Below are 19,153 nucleotides of genomic sequence, written 5' to 3'. Positions count from 1 at the left end.
GGATAGATTTTTATTGTGAAAGCATCAGGAAAAAGTAACAACACTAGTTGTGTTTCCATTGACCATATAATTTGACAATAAATTTGCTTAATGGAAACACAATTTCGAAAAAACTGGTTTAATAAAAAGTTTTGACGCTAGGATGAGGTGGTTTTAGGCGAAATTGGTTTATGTCGCAAAACCGCAATGGAAACACGAGGCTCCTGATCAACAACCGGGTGTTGCCGCAAAACCCGTAAGAAGAAGAAGAAGAAAACAACAGGAAGCAGCAAGACGATGATGGCGCAGCGACTTCTCGCGAGGACAAATATTATTCACATGTGATTTTCTTTGCATTTCTTGCACAATTGCAAAATTGGGTCGTTTTTTTTTTTTTTACATTGGCGGAAATATCGACAAAGTTTTGGACACGTTTGTAACACAGCTACTTTTACAATCTTTAAATTTAATTGTTAAATGTTTGTGGTACAAAACATTCCCGGTGGGAGGAATCAAGAGTCTGATATGACAAAAAATGTGCAAAATCAAGCAAAATACAAAAAAAACAAAAATGCAAGTCATTCTGCATTACGGCACCTTTGACAAATTCTGGGAGTATGAATGCTTCATGTACTGTAAAAACTCACATCCCTGAGATACTCAGCTGCTCACCACATGCAGAGCCTCACCCTGTTCCAAAAGTAGCAAATACTAATAATCCTATCTTTGTTGTTTCAGTAGGCTTAGGAAACAAAAAAAAGAAGAAAAGAAGATAAAAACATCACATTCAAAAGTCCCACAAGTGTGAAACATCTTAGAGCAGCAAAGGCTCTAAACTGGAGGCTCTCGCTTATCTACAAAACATCCACTTCAACCGGCGGGTCTCAGATCAGTAAACGTCCGTTAAAGTTGTGACTGTGAGCGATGCGGACAGTTCTCCCACACTGGTGGCTCGCCAGGCATCAAACCTGACGGTTGCGTTTCTGGTAACCATCAGGAAGCCGTTGGAGCTGAAGCGACCGGGAACGTTTCCCACGTCCAGCCAGACGAAAGGAGCCACGGCGGCGGAGTGGAGGGTAACCGCGAAGCCCGACTTGTCCTCATGAACCTTCGCCTGGCAGAGGAAGAAAAAACACAAAACAAAAAAATAAATAAATCAACTAACACTTGATTCAAAAAGTTAAAGATAAGCAGTCACTCATCTGTGCGGTAGATATGACCACGAGTAGAGAAGACCCGGTTGTTTTCCTGTTAGGTACTTTCAGTGCTCAAAACCGAACACAAACGGTTTAGAAGCGTCTAGAAAGGAAACCAACTTCCATAGATTTGTGGCGGCTATTTATTCAGGAGAGTACGACGTCGCAGCTAACAGGAAGGTGAACTTCTACTGTAAAGTTGCTGCGTTTCATCATTTTGAGGAGACCAAATGTTGGTCGAGGAATGTGCTCAAGTAGGAAGTGTTGGGAAACGTTCAGAAATCTCAGTTAATGGAAGAGTCAACACTCTACAGGAAAACATACAGGGGAATGCTATTAGCAATGCCAATCATCATAATAGTGCTAACCATAGCAATTCTTAATAAAAGTTTAAAATTGTTAACTAATTACTTTTTCATTTAAAATTTTTTAAAAAGAGTTTAACTGCAGAGCTGTGTAACATCTCTCTGCATTATGTCAGCGCCGATGTACTCGAATGCTCCTGAATGTTACGATCATTGAGTGAATGATTTATCTGTCTAACAAGTAAATATAAATCACAGTAAGTAAGATGGACACAGCGTTTATTCATTTCGTAATAACTATTGCGATGCTTAGATTGTTAGCACAGACAGTCTGAGGGATTTGTCTGGATCATCAAAATTTCAATGATGCAGAGGTGAAGTTTTGAAACCTTGGCTTGTTTCTGAGCAAGTCTTTGTGTTTACTTCACAATAAAAATGAAGTCAGGTCCGTTAAGTTTTCACCTTATCCAGATGGCATGGAAAAAAAACAACATTTTTTTGCTTCTTAAAGATGTTAAAGAGAAAAAGGAAACAGCTAAAACTGGCAGATTTACAGATTTGCAGGTTTACAAAAAAGAAATACATTTTTTTTTTAAATCACAAAACATTGTGGATTTTATCATCTATTATGTGTCCAAAGTGACTTTAGGATATCTAATTACAGTAATGTTGGGTCTCTGCAGCCCCACGGCGTCTTTAGGTGAGCAGAGGAAGTGGCGGTTGGTTGGGCCGTGCTGCGCGCCGCCTTCATCTTGTAGGTGGAAGGTGAGAAGGCAGGTGAGGCGGGTGCAGTGACCGCACCCGGCCAGCAGGGCGGCAACAGACTGTTTGTAAATGACGGCAGCACCGCCTCCGGAAACCAGCAGCGGGTTTGATGTCAACGTGCAAACAGAGTCCAGGCCAGCCCAGGAGTACACTGTGACCTGACACACACACACACACACACACGAAAAAAAACCCACTGTTTCTGCTGATATGTGACTGATAAAAAGAAAGAAAAAATCAAGACTCTAAAAGCAGTAATAAATTAAATTAATAAAAAAATAAAATAAAAATAAATGTGGAAATATTCAGAAAAAAACACATCTTAAAAAATTACTAGGCATTATGATCCTATTATATGCCAGCTAAATACATAAATAGAGTTTTTTTCTACTTCTGTACCTTTTAAAAAAAAAAAAATCTATATACGTCTAGCTCTACGATGGTAATGATTTTTAAATGGATTTTTTTATTTTTATTCGAGGTAGCCTCAGTCTTTTTGTCGAACTAGATTCAAAATGGCGTCGTATCCTTCTGAACCGTAAACAGATCCAGTCTGGAAGAGTCTAGAGATTCTCGGCCCTAACTGAGCCAACAAACTCATAAGAAAACGGAGATAATAATAAACTCCTGATCAAACCAAAATAAACATTAAAGATGACGTTTGCTCGAGTCACACACTAAATTTCCAGGCTATTAACTATGAGTTTAAATCACAAACTGTCGCCATGGTGAGAAGAAACGGACATATGAACTTTAAGAAGCTACGAAAGAGTCCGGTATGAAATGTCCAAAACTGAAATTTTGTGTTATATCTCTGTTTTTACATTAAGGTTCAGAAATGTATTTAATCAAATGGTAAATAAGATTCATGCTCTCTTTAATCTGTAGATAAACTGGACATTTCATTTCCTTTAACTGAAACCAAAGGTTTAACTCAACTAGAGGGATTTTTATTTATCTTCCTAATGAGAAAGTATGTATAAAATAGGTCAAAAGTCAAAGCCTCCTTGTCTCCCCTCTTCACAGTTATGTGCCACTGATTCTTTTTGGACTCGGTGACACATTTCAAAGGTGTACAAGTCGAAGCTAACCACAGCTCTGAGCTCCAGGTCATGACTCAGATCAGAGACGGCGTAGACCAACAGCGTGTCGTCGTCTTCGAAACCCACAGGAAGGACGGCGGCGAAGAAGTTCTGAGCAAAGTGGTGCAACATTTTCCACTTCCCACCGAACGCTGCACAAAGAGAAAGCAAAACGCGCAACGCAGCCTTGTAACTTCAACTAGTCTCCTTGTAGCCATTAAAATAACAGTCAGAGAAATGTTGGTCAAAGAATGTAAACAGAGTTGCAAAAGAATTTTTAAAAAAGGCCTTTCAGGTACCAGTTCACGCACCGATTGATGACCAGGACGGCGCCTGCCAGATGTCGTTGAGCTGCCAGTAGAGGGCGCCCATTGTGTGACCTTTGCCCTCAATTATTTCACTTCGACTCCTCCGGTAGAACTCTGTCTGCGTCTTCACACACTCGGCCTGCATGACCTGTGCAACCATCAAGACACAACTGAGATGACAACTGAGATGACTGAAATAAATCACAACATATTTCAATTAAACTTAAGGTAATTACATATTTTGATGTTTTTTTTTAAAATAAGCTTCATTTTGTTATACGTTTACCATTTACAGTCTGACAAACATTTATTAGTAAACTAAGATTTTTTTTAAATTATGTACTGAATGTTTGTAGCATAATTGGTTCGTCAGGGTTCTGCGTTTATTTATTTGTCATAACCAAAAATAACTTTCATAAACACAATAAAAACAACACTGAATGATACTTAAAAAGCGTTCACGACTTAAACCAATTTAAGAAGTACATTACATATTTATATATATCTAAACATAAGATGTTTACGGAGTAGCAGATTGTTTTAGGAAAATACTTTGTTAAAGAAATAATCTTATCAAAAAATGAGACATTAGGCATTAAAAGGTTAATGACAGATTGGTCTTTTATATGGTTCAGAAATGTACCATATAATAAATATAAAATGAAAATGGTTTCATTTTCCTTCTATAACTACTTCAGCAACAGCCCCATGAGTCTGAATGTGAGGCAATAAAAACAAGACAAAAAAATTGTAAAAAACACGAAAATATGTTTCTAAACTCTCATTTCCGTGCAACATTGAACGCGTAGGACATGAGGTGTGTTAAGAGGTTTACCTGAGTGATGTACAGAGTGTCTGTAAATCTCTTCAGGGGAAATGTGGAGTTGGGCAGGATGAAGTGAAGAGCGGCCTGCTGCAACATCTGGCGGTTCCCGTCGTCGTGATGCTGACGGTGGGAAGAGAAATTGCTGCTGTAGCTCCAGTCTTCTTGCACGGAAACCTGAAACACGGCAGCAGGAAAAAAAAGATTCAAACTGTGAAGATGTGGAAGACCAGGTCGGATTTCATTCCTCATAATTCAAAAATTCACAGGGTGAAATTCACATTTTGTTATATGTTTACCATTTAAAGTCTGACAAAAATTTATCAGAAAGCCAAGATTTTTTTGCCAATACTAAAAACTAGTATTTTTGGTCTAGTTTTTAGTGCAAATATATTAATAGTACAAATAAAACAAAACAAACTTACAAGTAATTTTTTCTGTAAGACACAGAAGTTTGTTTTAAATCAATAATTACTTAATATTTATTTTAAAAAGTTCTAGTTTCACTGGCAGAAGTGCAAAAATGTCTTGTTATAAATGCCAGTGGAACTAGTACGTTTTGAAATCAATATTAAATAATTATTGACTTAAAATAAACTCTTAGATTTTGTTGAGAAGTTACTTGTAATGTACTTTTGTTTGAACCTAGATGAAAAATAGGATTTTGTGTTTTTATAACGTTTTACCCACCAATAAGTAAGATTTAAAGTTCACATCTGATCATTTCTATGCCTCCTTCCTCATCCTGTGGTCAGATTTATATCTTTAACTTTGCATCTTAAATTCAGGTGGAATTAGAAAACATTTTGCCCCGTTACAACCCGTCCAACGTATGTTAGTTAGATAGGATGCGGAAAACCACAACAAAGTAGCACACAGTGTTGCAGAGGACAAACACTGATACATACATTTCAAATCTTTTTACAAATGATATGAAAAGTGTGGCCTGCATTTGTATTTAGTCCCCTATATTCTTTTATCCCTAAATAAAACAGGAATTTTTATGGTTAACTATTAACGATTACTTTGCTTCGATTAAAGGTCAAATTTATGGAGGGCACGACTGAAAGAAACAAAAAGCCTGACAAAATTTTGAAAACAAGTATATATTTTTTCTTTCCAATCCACAAATATGTGCTGCTTTGCCATGGCCTAGCAAAAATACTCAAAAAAAAAAAAAAAAAAAACATAAAATTTTCTGAAACCGTAAGAGAAAACACTTGTGTTGAATTACCGGCTGCAGAGTGGAGAAAGACGGCCAGGACTGGAAGCCGTACTCGGAGGCAAAGCGCGTCCGGGGGAACGTCTTCCAGTCCCAGCAGTCCAGGACGTAGCTGTAGAAGTGAACGTCTCCGTAGCGGGGGTCATACGGGTTCGCCGCCACCCAGCCCTCCTGCTCCGATTCAGCCCCGTTGGTCGGACTGGAGACGAGAAACGGACGACTCGGGTCCTCCTGGAGCGGATATGTGTTGTTAAATATAATTTAAAAAATTTTCTTTTAAATCACACCAATCAGTCAAACGTTTCTCCCAGTGTATTATAAGCCTGGTGGGCCACCACCAGTGTAAAGAGTTGTTCAAAATGATTTCATTTTAAGAAGACAGAGCTCTTTTTTATTTTTAATTTACCAGCCTGTTACTGGGTTTTATTCTGGCACAGCCGTCCCTTTAAGAACATTTATGATCTTCATATGGCCTTAAAAAAAACGCCTCAAACTCTGACCTGCTGGACGATCTGCCGGATGTTGTTCACATAAAGAGTCACGTAGTCGTTCACGTAGGTCGGCTTTAGGGAAGCTGGGATGTTGAACCAGTTCGTCGCCAAGGCAGCTTCGTTTTCGTTGTTCCCGCTCCAAATAATAATGGAAGGGTGCGACTTCAGGCGCTGCACCTGAGAAACCAAAAACAGTGAGCACCACCAGCCCACAGCGTGGATGTTTCTCTGATCAACTTTGCGTTTCAACGTGCATACGCTCCTGTTTACAGACGGGAAACAAACGGAAAGCGGATCGTGTCGCCGTGTTCCCTCACCTGCTGGACCACCTCTTCTCTCACCGTCTGAACGAAGTCGTCCTCGGTGGGATACATGGCACAGGCGAACATGAAGTCCTGCCAGACCTAAGCACACGCGGTTTAATGCTTCCAGAGCCCGTCTGTTCGGCGGGTTTACACAGTGCAAAATCTGCTCTCAATTTCAAAAAAATGTAAAATGGCTGCTAGTCGTCAGTTTGTTTACGTCTAAACAAAGCCGCCGTGTTCTCTGGGAGTTATTATGTGTAAGGCAGATACCAAAAGTAAAAGAAACAAAGGCTTAAAGACTTTATATATACTGTATATAAATGCATATAATTATATAACGTATATTTATATAAATTTATTATTTATTTAGATTTAAATATTTATAAACTTGTGCAGTTTATATATAAACCCATTTTTATAGTAAATGGGTTTCTTGATTGTGCAATAAAATGGCACTTTGTGACTAGAAAACACACAGTACTGCCCCTTTAAGAATTGTTTTGGGGACTGGTGGAGTTTATTTGACAGTACTCAGACAGGAAGTGGGCGGGGGCTTTTAGGTCAAATAGGTAAAATCTGATTAAACCCACATTATGTAATATTAACACGCTACTTTATGTACATTTAAAACTTAAGACGTGTTTTAAAACAGCTACCAGACACATAATTATAGACATTAGACCCATTTCTGATCTTCAGTTATGCGCTTCCTGCTTCTGACGTTGAACACTGCAGTTTCTGAACGTTATCTTCGTAACACTGACTGGATGTGATGAATCTGTGCAGTCGGTAGACGTTACCATGACGCCCAGCTCATCGCAGATGTCATAGAACAGGTCCTGTTCATACACGCCTCCTCCCCAGACCCGCAGCGCGTTCATGTTGGCGTCGACAGCCGACTGCAGCAGGTTTCTCAAGCTGCGGGGCAATCGGAGGGAGATCTTAGGAAGAATGTGGCGCAAAAACAGGAGTTTATTTAAGCAGCACTCTGAAAAGGAGCGACCGACCTCGCCGGTGTCACTTGGTCCTGGAAGGAGTGAGCTGGGATCCAGTTGGATCCTTTGAGAAAAACGGGTCGGTCGTTGACGCGGAAATAAAAGCTCAAGCCCGGGGAGCCGCCGACGGGCTCCTGGATGAGTTCCACGGTGCGAAAAAACACCTGCAACAGAGATTCAGCTTATAATTGAAGACATTACATTTTTTTATTATTTTAAGTTAAATTCTGCAGGTCTAATAGCTTCCAGCAGCTGAATTTCTGTAGATTCTAACATAGCATGTGGTGAGAAATTTATTTAAGTTAATATTTTGAAGCCAGAAGGGTGTGTGTGAGGTAAGGGTAGGCGGTAGAGACTTCAAAGCTTACATTTTGAGATATTTATTGCGATAACAATAAAAAAGGATTTAAAACTTCTTTACAGTCTTATTTTAGGCAAATGTATGGATGAGACTGCATGTTAATGTAATCATAGCCCATAAAACACAACCACTGCTCATAAAAACACTAAACAGGCTTTGCTAGGACACTACTTACAAAAAGATGTGTTTTTATTACTAAACTGCACATAGTAACTGTATTTAATCAGATTTATGGATTTATCGATACTTTCAGGGAACAAACAGAGGAGAAAATGAAATAACCATTTTCAAACACCCTAAATTGGAATTTATCATTGTAACAATAAATCCACACTCCTGTAATCATACGAAAATTTTCACCACGGTAAGATGATAGTTTGATCGTAAATGTCAGCCTGTTGCACTGCAAGTAAAACGTCTGAAAACTAGAGGAAGAGCCTGACCTTGGACTTTTTGTGCAGGATCAGAAACTTCCCCAGAAAAGCCCTGACAGTGAGCAGGTAAGCGGGCTGATCGCCGAATCCACTGGGCCACCAGAGCTTCACCTCTCTGATCTGGACAAAACAATAATAATTTTTTAAAAACAACAACAACAAAAAAAACAGGTAAAGACACATAAATAAAGAGATTAGACCCGTTTTCGACATCACAAACCTTGACAACATTACATCAATACATCCCTCCTGTTTTTTGCGATTCTACTGTTGCGGATATTCACTCAAAAATTTTAAAAATCCCCGCATTTGTGCTTTAATGCATAATTGTGAGTTTATTGCAAAACCAATCAAAAACTTCAGGTTTAAGCGATGCCAACTCCCACCTGCAGGTGGCGGTGTTTCTTACTCCTACTACATCGCTGCCTCAGCCTGACTTGAAGTCAAGTTACAATCCATGTAGATGCAATACTTACATAAGTGCAAGAATTTGCACAAATATTTATAAATTAGTGCCATAAAAAAAATTAAAAATAACAATAAATTGTGAAATTTTGGAGAGATGAATCAATGTTATTTCATTTCAAGAATGACTCATGCAGCCACAACTTTTTCTTTATATTTAAAGCTTGTTAATGGGTTTTATCAGTGCATTCTGGTACTTTGAAAACAGTTTCACCTCTCTGTTCCGGACAAAACAAGAACAAAAAACCCCTAAAGAGGATTTTAAAAGTATGTATATATGATAAGAAAAGGGATTATTTAAATCTAAAAACTTCTAAACCTTCAACAGAGCTGTAGAGGGCACCTGGTTGATGTTTAAGGTGAAGGTGTAGTTGAACTGTCCCTGGAGGAACGTCGTCGGGGCAGCTCGTTTTGAGTTCAGCTCGGATACGGAGATTTCTACTTTGCCGTGGAACGACTGAGCTGCGTCAACCAGAAGCTCCACCTGCAGCCTCCACTGAGACGAGCTGCGATCTGGACCAGCAGAACAAAGAAGCAAGCCGCTCCGTTTACTGTCCCCTGAGATTCCTTTAAGGTTCAGCGCGTTTCTTCTTTTTGATTCGTAGTTCTGAGCAAGAAAAGGGAGTCGGTGATGAATATCGGCTGGAACTTACTGTACAGAGGAAGAGAGGAAAGCTGGATAAGCTGCAGGATGTCGAACGCCTCCAGTCGGACTCCTTTCCAAAGGCCCATGGTGGGAAAGGAAGGCCCCCAGTCCCAGCTGAAGGAGCTCTGCTCCTGCATTGAAAAAAAAGACATCAGCTTTGAAGATCCGCTTTAAAATAGTGACGTTTTCACGTGAGAACTGCAAACTTTAAGGGAAATTCTTAGGATCTTCTTTTTTTGTGTGTGTGTGTGTGTGTGTGTGTGTGCGATAAACCAACGGACAGCGATGCATCAACTTGTGGATTGACAAAGTTTAAATAAATGAAACGACAGAGTGGAGCAACTTGAACAGAGCATGAATACGATGAAATACGGTGGTGGCAGCATCATGCTGTGGGGATGTTTACACATAGGACAGGAAAGCTGGTAAAAGTCGACTTGAAACTGTTTTCGCACGACGAGCGAAAACATACAATGTATTAAAACAACAAATCGGGGCTGAAACGATTAATCGTGACCAATCGATGATTGAGATGATTGTCAAGTAATTTAGTAATCGATTAATCGTCAACTGGAGTTTTCAGACAGAAAAAAATTGACATTTTTCTGAAATAACAGAGCAATAACTAAGCTAGAACTGTGCAAATAATATATTTTGGATTGATAGAAAAAAAACGTAACTTATGAGTGAAGTCGCACAGTTTTAGTTTCACCTGGTACAAAAAAATTTACCAACCAACACACAGTTCATCTACGCCGTGCTAATGTTGTTTGAAGTACTTTTTTTTTTAGCTTCAGCTTCATCCTTTGAGCAAAATGTAAAGGTCACTGCATTTCACGCAATAGTGCTTATACTCTTATTTTAAAAAGGAATGGAATTATTTGTTTATTTGTATTTTTTCAATGAATTTTTTATCTTGTATAAGTAACTTTTTATCTGAATCATCGTCAGAATAGTTGATTACTTAAATAATCAAAGATGCATGTGTGAGATTGATCCGGTCAGAAGTCCAGACACACATCGGATGGAGAATCTGTGCAGCGACTCGATTCAATCAGACAGAAAGGAAAACAAAGTATTTTTGTCTCCAAACAAAATTTTGTAGAAACAATCCACTGAGTTTTACGAGTCGTTTTGTATTCAAGGCCAAAGCATATTTCCTTCTTACTTTTCGAATGAAATTGACGTGACATTCGCCTTTCTGGACGTCTGGCGGACATTCGGGAGGAACGGCGTAGGAAGAGTGAGCTCTCCGCCGCTCTGCGGCGTACAGGACCGGAGAAAGGAAAGCCACTTCCAGAACATTCTCGCCGTCTTTCAGCAGATCTCTGACGGAGAAGTCCTGCCCTCCACACAAACGAGAGAGAGAGTTTTAAAGAGACGGCACACCGGTACAAGTCAACACCGGACGCCCTTTTGAGCCGAACTCACATATCTGCGAAACATGTTGTCCGTCTTCCCCAGGACGAGCCCGTTAAGAGAGATGGACGCGACTGTGTCCACGCCATCGAAGACGAGCAGCGCCTTCTGTTTGACCCTGATGTAGCGAAGAGTAAAGAAACGGGTCATAAAATTTGACCAACAATATTACAAACGGGAACACTGACCGTATCTGAGGAGACGCAGTAAATGTGGTCGTATACGTCCAGTTGTCGAGGGCGATCCATCGGTACGAAACATCGTTAAACCTGAAATATGGGTCCTAGAATTAAGAAACAAAACATGATTTAATTTGAAATCGCCAATCAAAAAACAATTTAACGACTTAAACAAGATTTTTCTCTGCAACTCACACAAATGCTGAAAATGTGTGAGCTAAAGCACACAGTAAGCTTTACTGGAGCATTTGTTATCGTCTCTCTGTGACATATAGTGACATATAGTCTCATCAAGGCAACAAAAAGTCATGGATTACTAATTAGACATTTCTATTAAGTCTGACCATGTCGTATCTCTGTTTGGCTTTCTAACCAAACGGCCAGACAGAGGTTTAAAGAAGAGCAGCAAAAGCAAATGACATGGATTAGCAGTGCTTTGCCAACTCACCACCTCCCAGAACATGTTACAGTGGAATATCATCTTTACTGCCCAGATAATGAGTTGTTAGCATGGCAAGACATTCTAGAGATTATCATACAGTCAAAGCCCTCTTCAGATTTACCAATATTCCCAGTGGCTCTTTGAAGATACTTGGCTGACACCAGTTATACTTGACTTACCTCTGAGATTGGTAAAGTATTTTTAAATGAATTGGGTTTATATCGACTTAAATTAAAACCCATTTTTCACATTTATTTAAACTGATTGTCAACGAGATCCCAATAACTCAACATAATTTAAAAATAATGAATTTCCTAATATGGGAAAGTACTGCAAACACCGCCTCTAAAGCTTAGGGACTATTCTGCATTCTAACAGGAAACACCAGCGACGATTTTTATTCCTGCGAAACTTTGCTAATTTAGCAAAAATGTGCACGGATGTCGCTCCGCCGGAGACCTGACAGCTTTACCGTTTACTCGGAGTTGACGGTACATAAACATACAATTTTCCTTCCTACCTGGATGTACTGCTGCCGCCGCAGGGCGGAGTGAACGCAGCCAGGTACCTCCGCAGGCAGAAGCAGCGACCCGTTGGAGTTTGACAGCCTCCATTTTCCGTTCAGACTCAGCTCCAGTCGCTGCTCCTCTGCTGAAAACAGAGCCGGAAGAACTCCGACAGCTAGCCACAGCAAACCCCAGCTCAAAGGAGTCCGAACCTGCGCCATGGAGGCATAGTTTACACGGCCACGACTGGTTGGCTTGTGATAGATGAAGAGCTCTTCCGTGTTCGTCACGTGACAAAACCTTTGACAGTCAGCTGATGGCGGAGGGATATTAGTGGCGCGAAAACAAGCATTTTGTTTTAAGCACTTAAAAAGGCCGTCACATTGGTATTGTTTTGTTTTAATACCAATGTCGCACTTTTTTTTTTTAAACTAACATTTTGCCAATAAGAAAAACACTACGTAGGTTGAGTGAAACTGGTGCAAAACCAATTTTATAATCCCCACAGCAACAATTACATTTGCCATTTAAAATTAGAAACAGGAGGCGGAAAAAATTGTAAGCAAGGACTTTAAAAATTAGCCATTTCAGTTAAATTTCTTTTGCCGCCGGACATTTTTCTCAGTGGGCGGGGCTAAAAGCTTGGCAGACTATTGTACAGATCGACCAATCAGAAGCCAGTATTTTCAGACAAGTCATGGTGACCAATTGAAAGGCAAAAACTGTCTACAACAGGCGTGTTTCAAGGCTACATTTTTTCAGTTTAATATATTAAATAATTTTTTTCCAACCCAATGAAATGGGTACCTTCAGCACTAGATGCAAAAATATGTTTCCATTCCAAATTTCTTTGAGTGTTTTCTATGTAATCATTCAAAGACTGATCACAATGTATTCAACCCTATTTGTAATCAAACCACTTTATTGCAGTTAGTTCCACAGATTTTTACCCACAGCGTCAAACTGAGCAAAGATTACATTTTTTTTTTGTCGTTTCTCATTGATGAAAAACAACATCAAAAGAATATAGTTTGGAGAAACTTTATTGAAGGGAAAACTAAAAAGAAACAGAGCTACGAGTTGATCATCAACCCTTTAGCTTTGCATCAACATTTCAGGGCTACAAGAAGACAGTGTTTGAGTGGGCATAAAAATGGAGAGAAAAGAAAAATGCTCATCTACTGGCTTCTAAATAACAGAAAAAAAAGAAATGAAAAGCATTTGTGAAGAACCAATCCCCTCCCCCCCAACTGTTCAACCTTACAATTCACTTAATTTGCAGAAACATCAGATATAATAGCCTACCTTTATTAACATGCATAAAATACAACATTGAACTTCTTATATTCGTTTCCTTAACATTGATATATGCTGCTCTGCTTCTCTGTACACACTTTGACAGTGGAATAAGATACACTTATCAGATAGATTCCTACACTATTGATCAGAGAAACATACTGACGTCACCTCAGTTCATGAGATGCAACCAGTTTCCTCGCGCTCAAAATTCTGCTACCTGATAAATTGCAGAATTATACCAAATAGGGAAGAAACGTTTTCAAGAAACCGCGAGCTCAAAGAGAAATGCAGCGATCAGAGTCAAAAATCCAGCCGGATGACGAATTGGAGAGAGCATCGTGGGATTGATTTTTCAGCAGGTTTCAGGAGAACAGCTGCGTCCGAGTTTTGAAGTGTGGAAATGATTACAATGTGTCGAGCGCTCTCACTCTGGTGTTAGGAGCTATGATTTCGGGGTTTTTTTTTTTCCTTCTGTTCAACTCAAAAAGGAGTCACAATTTGACAGAAACTGGCATGACCTACAGAGAAAACACTATCTTCTTATGAGCGTGCAGGTGGGGGGGGGGGGGGGGGGGGGGAGAAAAAAAAAAAAGAAAATTGAAAAGAAAAAAAAAAGAGGGGAGGTCAAATGCATTGATTAACCAAAAATACAGTGAAAAAGAAAAAAAACTGAATCCCGTAATTTTAAGTTTGAACCAGCAACGATTTCCACCTGCTCTTCAAACGATGTCATCACATTGCGTACTTCTGTGTCCATTCTTTCGCCATTTTTATGTATCTGTGAGGAGAAAGACAGTCGTTAATCATTAATACCAAATATTTCAGATTCAGCGGCGAGGTTGCCGTGTAGCTTTAGACTTCTTTAAACACATGCACCTTCAGGTCAAAAACATGTCCTACACTATTCACTCAAACGTCAGGGATTGTCTCCATTTACATAAATGGGGGGGTTTAGAGAGAAATTATGTTCATGCTCAAGTTAGTAATCTTTCACATGCACACATACCCTGTTCCAATTTGTTAAAACACAAATCCTTGTGATGGAAGACAATTTTAGTACACTTTTCATCCATATATGGAAAAGGATGTTGGTATTTTTTTTGTATGTTTCACAGATAAACAGAGATGCAAACGATTCAGCTGCCGCCTGTCTGGAAACTCAAAAATTGGATCTTTTTTCCTGATCATTGAATGCACCCTAAGCAATTGCTACCAGGCAACACTGATACGCAAGACACTTTAGTTTGGGTGACATTAAATAAAGAAGACAGTTTTCTGCTATCAGATTTATCCTTCTTAATGTCCAACATGTCTGAGTTACAACATGCTGGATGCCTTTTGGAAATCTTAATACGAAAAAAATATATATACACTGCTTTTGGCTGAGTCAGTCATTATTAGTAGATGCCAAAGACCGTTCAGATGTTGGTTAATCTCTCGTCTTTGCTTCCAAATGAGTTTCAAACCAACTGCATTCAGACAGGAAGGCTAACTGTGCTAATCCATAAACTAAAAGCTATAAACAAGTTTGAATGCCTTTCTTGTATTACAGATGAGATCAAAATAATAAAAAAAAAAAATCAGCCAATATTAGTATCAGCAAAACCTGGCCAAAAAAATCTGATTGGTGCATCTTTGGGCTGGACAATATGGCTGAAAAACGTATCATGACACAAGCGTTTCATATCAGTTGATTATTACTGATTAGGTTTTTTCTTCCAAACGTATGAAATGGTGGCATAACATTTCCTCTTTTAGCCAGTTTTCACTCCATGATTTTTTTTTTAAAGTGGTTCTGAGAGGAAACTTAAACTACTACTGCTGCGCAAATTACTCAGCATGTTGTTGCTAGGTAACAAAAGAGTGAGTTAGTTGACACCAATCACCAATGGCTAAAGTCTTTCCTCTGATCTGGATCTGCCGTTCAGGATCGGAGTTTGGTGAAATTATTGAATATTCCATCAGACGTATTATCTATTGAGATTGACCATGTATCCATAGCAATATATAAGTTATTTTATTGTCCAGCACTAGTGCATCTCTACCAAAAGAAAAGAAAAATCTGAATTTCATTTTGCACAGAATGATCTTGTGTCTCAGTGTCAAAATAAAAACAGGTAAAGTTTTTAAGCATAAATCAAAACCTTGAGATCAATAAATGGGTTCCTGTAAATCTTATGAGACAATTTGACTAATCAAATTTTCCCCTTTTATAAACACAGACACAAGCCTCTGGTTAGGCCAGTGAGGTCAGAGCATGGCAGCACATCCAGTCTCATAGCAGCAGCCAAGATGCAGCTCCAGCCCTTCACCTTACCCTAAAGCATGGCATATTTTGTTGTCCACTCCTGAGCTAGTTTATTGTACCTAACAAAGTGAAACCAGGTTACATAACAGATCCCAGCCATTTTAAAGTTATAACTATATAAATATAGATATATAAAAAGTCAAATATAGTTTCCAACACACCATAAATATATATGGTTGAAATGACTGTTAACCAGATGCACAACTGGCTCATTTTCATGTTTATTCAACATGGGTACTTACTTCTGACTATCTGTTTTGTAGATTCGTGCAATCTCTGGCACTAGTGGGTCGTCGGGGTTTGGGTCACATAGGAGTGAGCAAATGGAGAGAAGAACTGAAAGAAAAAGAAAAGCTTTACAAATAAGCCATTCTAGATATTAAATGTTATTTTCTATATTTTTGACTTAAATGCTGCCATCACTGTGGCTGCAGTCCAGTAGCTTGCCACCATCAGTGTGTGAGTGAATGACCAATGTGAAATGTTTTAGGGTCCTCTGGTGTTGATAAAGTACAAAGCCATTCAGCATTTCTGTCAGTGTCTTTTGTATCTAGCATTGTCATTTAACTTGACCACATAAGACAATTTATTTAGACAAGATTAAGACTTAATACATGTGTGTATATATATAAAAAAAAAAGAACTAAACCCAAATCTCACCACTTGAGTCACATGAATATTCATACCTTTAGAAATAGTAAGTGCTGGAGACCACTGTGATCTGAGAATATCCAGACAGATACTGCCGTTACTGTTAATATTTGGGTGGTAAATTCTTGTTGTGAATGCAACCTGAAGGGAAAGAGGGGGAAAAAAACAAACAAAAAAAACAGAACATATACGTTAGATAAGGCAAAGCTGCACACGTTGGGTACATATTTTAAATTCCTTCTTCCAGAGCGGTGACTGCCTGCTTCTGGAATGACAGGTAGTGCGTCACAAGTTTCCAAACAAACAAATGGGTTCCAAAAACCAGTTTGATTTACAAGAGCTGTGTTTGATGGGTTGATTAAGAAAAAAAAAAAAGGGACAGTAACTTTACCCCCCCAAAACATATATATATATTTTTTCACCGCGACCATGTGTTCTAGTGTTGTTTTATTGAGTGTGTCTGCTTACCTTGGGTGGTTTGAAGGGGTAGTCTGTTGGAAAATGAATTGTCAAGAAGAAAACTCCTCCCTGATATGGACTGTCGCTCTGAAACATGGACACAGTTTCTGCTTTAGAAAGGATTCAACACTTCCTGAACGCAGCTCTCTTAACATTTTCAAGTCAAATTTTGACCTTTATCTTACGGACGCATTGAAAGGCAGCCAAGAACGCCATTCCGGTTTATGTTGGTGCGCAACTATTATGTCATAAAATACTTACTGGTCCCATGATTGTGGCCTGCCAGTGAAACACTGCGGAGAACAGAAAGCAAAACGTTAGAAAATGGTGAAAGGTCACAGGTATGTGATCTGACGGGAAGTAATCAGCCAGAGATTTCTCATAGCTTCCCGGCAGCAAATGTTTTGTGTTCCCTCTCGCTGGGCAACTCTATAAAATGTATTTTATACATAGGAGACTAGAATTTGCACATTTTGTTTTCACCCACCGATCCAAATGATGATTTTTTTCCCCTCCATTTTTAAATTTGACATAGGACAATTTGGGCATTTTAGTCAATTATTACATATTCCCATAGCCATGTTTTCTGATCCACTTTGATTTGGAGTTTTTTCCCCTCCATTTTCTTTCAAATTCAAAACAAAAATCAAAAGAACCTACAGCACTTAAAAACAAATAAATACAGCAGAGGAGCAGCAACAACAAAGATCAAAACTTAAACTGGCAGGTCAGGATAAGCCAGATCTGTACATCTTTACAAATTATATTACATTAGTAAATTAATAGGTTCTTTTGAAAAACAATGTGGCTGAAATGAAACGTAAAAAAAATAAAAGAAACTTACTGTCATCACCCACTGGGCCAGCTGAGCACTGTGCTGGAGGGTCACGAGCCAGGTCATTAAGTTCCTATAATAATAATAAAAAAAATTAGTTAAAACAACTAATTAGCCGACAGTGATGGGTCAATATCATTTAAAAGCAGTGTAAGGAATTGAGCTTTTAAAATCCCTAGTGTCAAAATTTCCCTTCCCCAACATCCACCGACACTGTTGACCCCCTTTCTATTCTCCAGTTGCATCTGTGGACCACCTACCATCATCTTACACCCTAAACTGGAAAATTCACCCTATGTAAAAGCTACCCTGTTATTTATGGGTATACAGCTATTTTAGAGTGAGGTGGAAGCATTGCCCCACCCCGGCCTTCAGACACCATTTCACAAACAAGTTGAGGGATTTCCTTGAAGGAATATTCTAGAGTGAAGAAATTAAGCCGACCTGTCAACACTTTTAGTGCGAGTGTCCATTTAACAGCTCGATGTAAATGTAAATATAGGTAAATGAGTATGAGCAAACTCCCAGGAAATCCGTAATTTTAGCCGGCGTAGAGTACAAAGACGGATTCAGAAAGTAAAAGAGAAAAAAAAAAGGAAAAGAAAAGAAAATGAGTCATGGAGTCCCGACTGGAAATGTTGGCGACTGCCGTAGTTCAGCACGAGCTCTGGGCGACCGGAGGGCCCGAAACCGCGCGTTGTGTGTGAAGGTATGAAGAACCGTGACAACTATGCGACATCTTGTTGTCAACCCGTCTCGATGAACAAAGTTAGCCTGTAACTGAAACTGCTAACAATAGCCAACTAGCCGCCTGGTGTTTAGCGAATAAACCTCAACCGACGTGCGTCAGTGCTTAGCCGGCAAGAAGGAAGTTTATAAGAAACAACGCAAACTAAACTCGAAATTCATCAAAGTGGCGTACGTGAAGGAATTGTGAAGTTGACGCTTCCTCGAACACGCATCACCGCCTGGTTTCACAGGATACGGCTGCATTGTGGGTGGCTAGCCCGGCTAACGCGACTTGCTAACATTTTAACGACGGCGTCTTACCTTGTGAATCCTTTTCAGAGCCATCCTTTCTCGGTGTTCTCGTCTTTTGAGCGAAGGTTTTGCGGTCCAGCTACTGAACGTCAGCTGTAATCTGCCAGGGCGATTCGTTCAGTTGGAGTAACTGACGCTGGGTCAACTCGGCGGCCTTTCTTCTTCGGCTAGCGCAGTTAGCTGGCTAGCTAGCGTGCTAAAACTACGTATGCGCGGAGTTCAAACACCAGATGTTACGCTCTCTTCTGATAAACTGTTCGTTTTCGCACAGCGGCAGTTACTTATACAAGACTCTTGGTATCCACGTTTGAAACTAAATAAGTGCCTGTGTCGATTAAAAAAAAAAAAGAATCGTTAAGACGACTGCGCTCCTCTCGTTTTGGTTTCGGTCGACGCTGTTAGGTAACTAGCGGCTGTCTACATATATGTGAAGCTTTATGACGACGGAAGGCGGTCCTAACCGCGCGTGACGCAGCGGATATGATGGCAAATTGGGCGCAAGCCTACAGTAAGACCAAACGAGTCAGACGAGTCGTAAAATCTGATCCTTTATAAACACACCAAAAATATTAATTTGACATGTGATGCTTCGTGTTTGGGTTTTGTGAGTCGCTATTTGTAAGAAAAAAGAAACGCA

General features: G+C 39.5%; 2 protein-coding genes across 3 annotated transcripts; both read right to left on the bottom strand.

Moving 5' to 3' along the window:
* Positions 1 to 425: 425 nt before the first annotated feature.
* On the bottom strand, positions 426 to 12,217 carry manba (mannosidase beta). Its single transcript, XM_023353295.1, has 17 exons — positions 11,938 to 12,217; positions 10,985 to 11,079; positions 10,809 to 10,914; positions 10,546 to 10,719; positions 9,385 to 9,508; positions 9,075 to 9,244; positions 8,276 to 8,386; positions 7,484 to 7,635; positions 7,277 to 7,394; positions 6,489 to 6,575; positions 6,181 to 6,348; positions 5,693 to 5,911; positions 4,471 to 4,635; positions 3,639 to 3,783; positions 3,337 to 3,479; positions 2,143 to 2,403; positions 426 to 1,093 (listed from the first exon to the last, which is right to left on the bottom strand). Exons 1-17 carry the CDS (start codon positions 12,142 to 12,144, stop codon positions 869 to 871), a joined length of 2,670 nt encoding a protein of 889 aa, XP_023209063.1. The 5' UTR covers positions 12,145 to 12,217; the 3' UTR covers positions 426 to 868.
* Positions 12,218 to 12,948: 731 nt separating this feature from the next.
* LOC102226945 (ubiquitin-conjugating enzyme E2 D2) lies at positions 12,949 to 18,922 on the bottom strand. 2 transcript variants are annotated; one of them, XM_023352647.1, is made up of 8 exons: positions 18,526 to 18,922; positions 17,485 to 17,548; positions 16,902 to 16,933; positions 16,650 to 16,727; positions 16,217 to 16,322; positions 15,773 to 15,866; positions 15,540 to 15,589; positions 12,949 to 14,000 (listed from the first exon to the last, which is right to left on the bottom strand). In XM_023352647.1, exons 1-7 carry the CDS (start codon positions 18,547 to 18,549, stop codon positions 15,541 to 15,543), a joined length of 447 nt encoding a protein of 148 aa, XP_023208415.1. In that variant the 5' UTR covers positions 18,550 to 18,922; the 3' UTR covers positions 12,949 to 14,000; position 15,540. The 2 variants fall into 2 exon arrangements, with proteins under 2 accessions (XP_023208415.1, XP_005811315.1); XM_005811258.2 differs by lacking the exon at positions 15,540 to 15,589 and having other exon boundaries at positions 18,526 to 18,919.
* Positions 18,923 to 19,153: the final 231 nt, after the last annotated feature.

The sequence above is a fragment of the Xiphophorus maculatus genome, chromosome 19 (assembly GCF_002775205.1).
Source record: "Xiphophorus maculatus strain JP 163 A chromosome 19, X_maculatus-5.0-male, whole genome shotgun sequence".
Taxonomy (NCBI): domain Eukaryota; kingdom Metazoa; phylum Chordata; class Actinopteri; order Cyprinodontiformes; family Poeciliidae; genus Xiphophorus; species Xiphophorus maculatus.
Note: the sequence above shows the minus strand (reverse complement) of the source record. Positions and strands in the feature narration are given on the sequence as shown.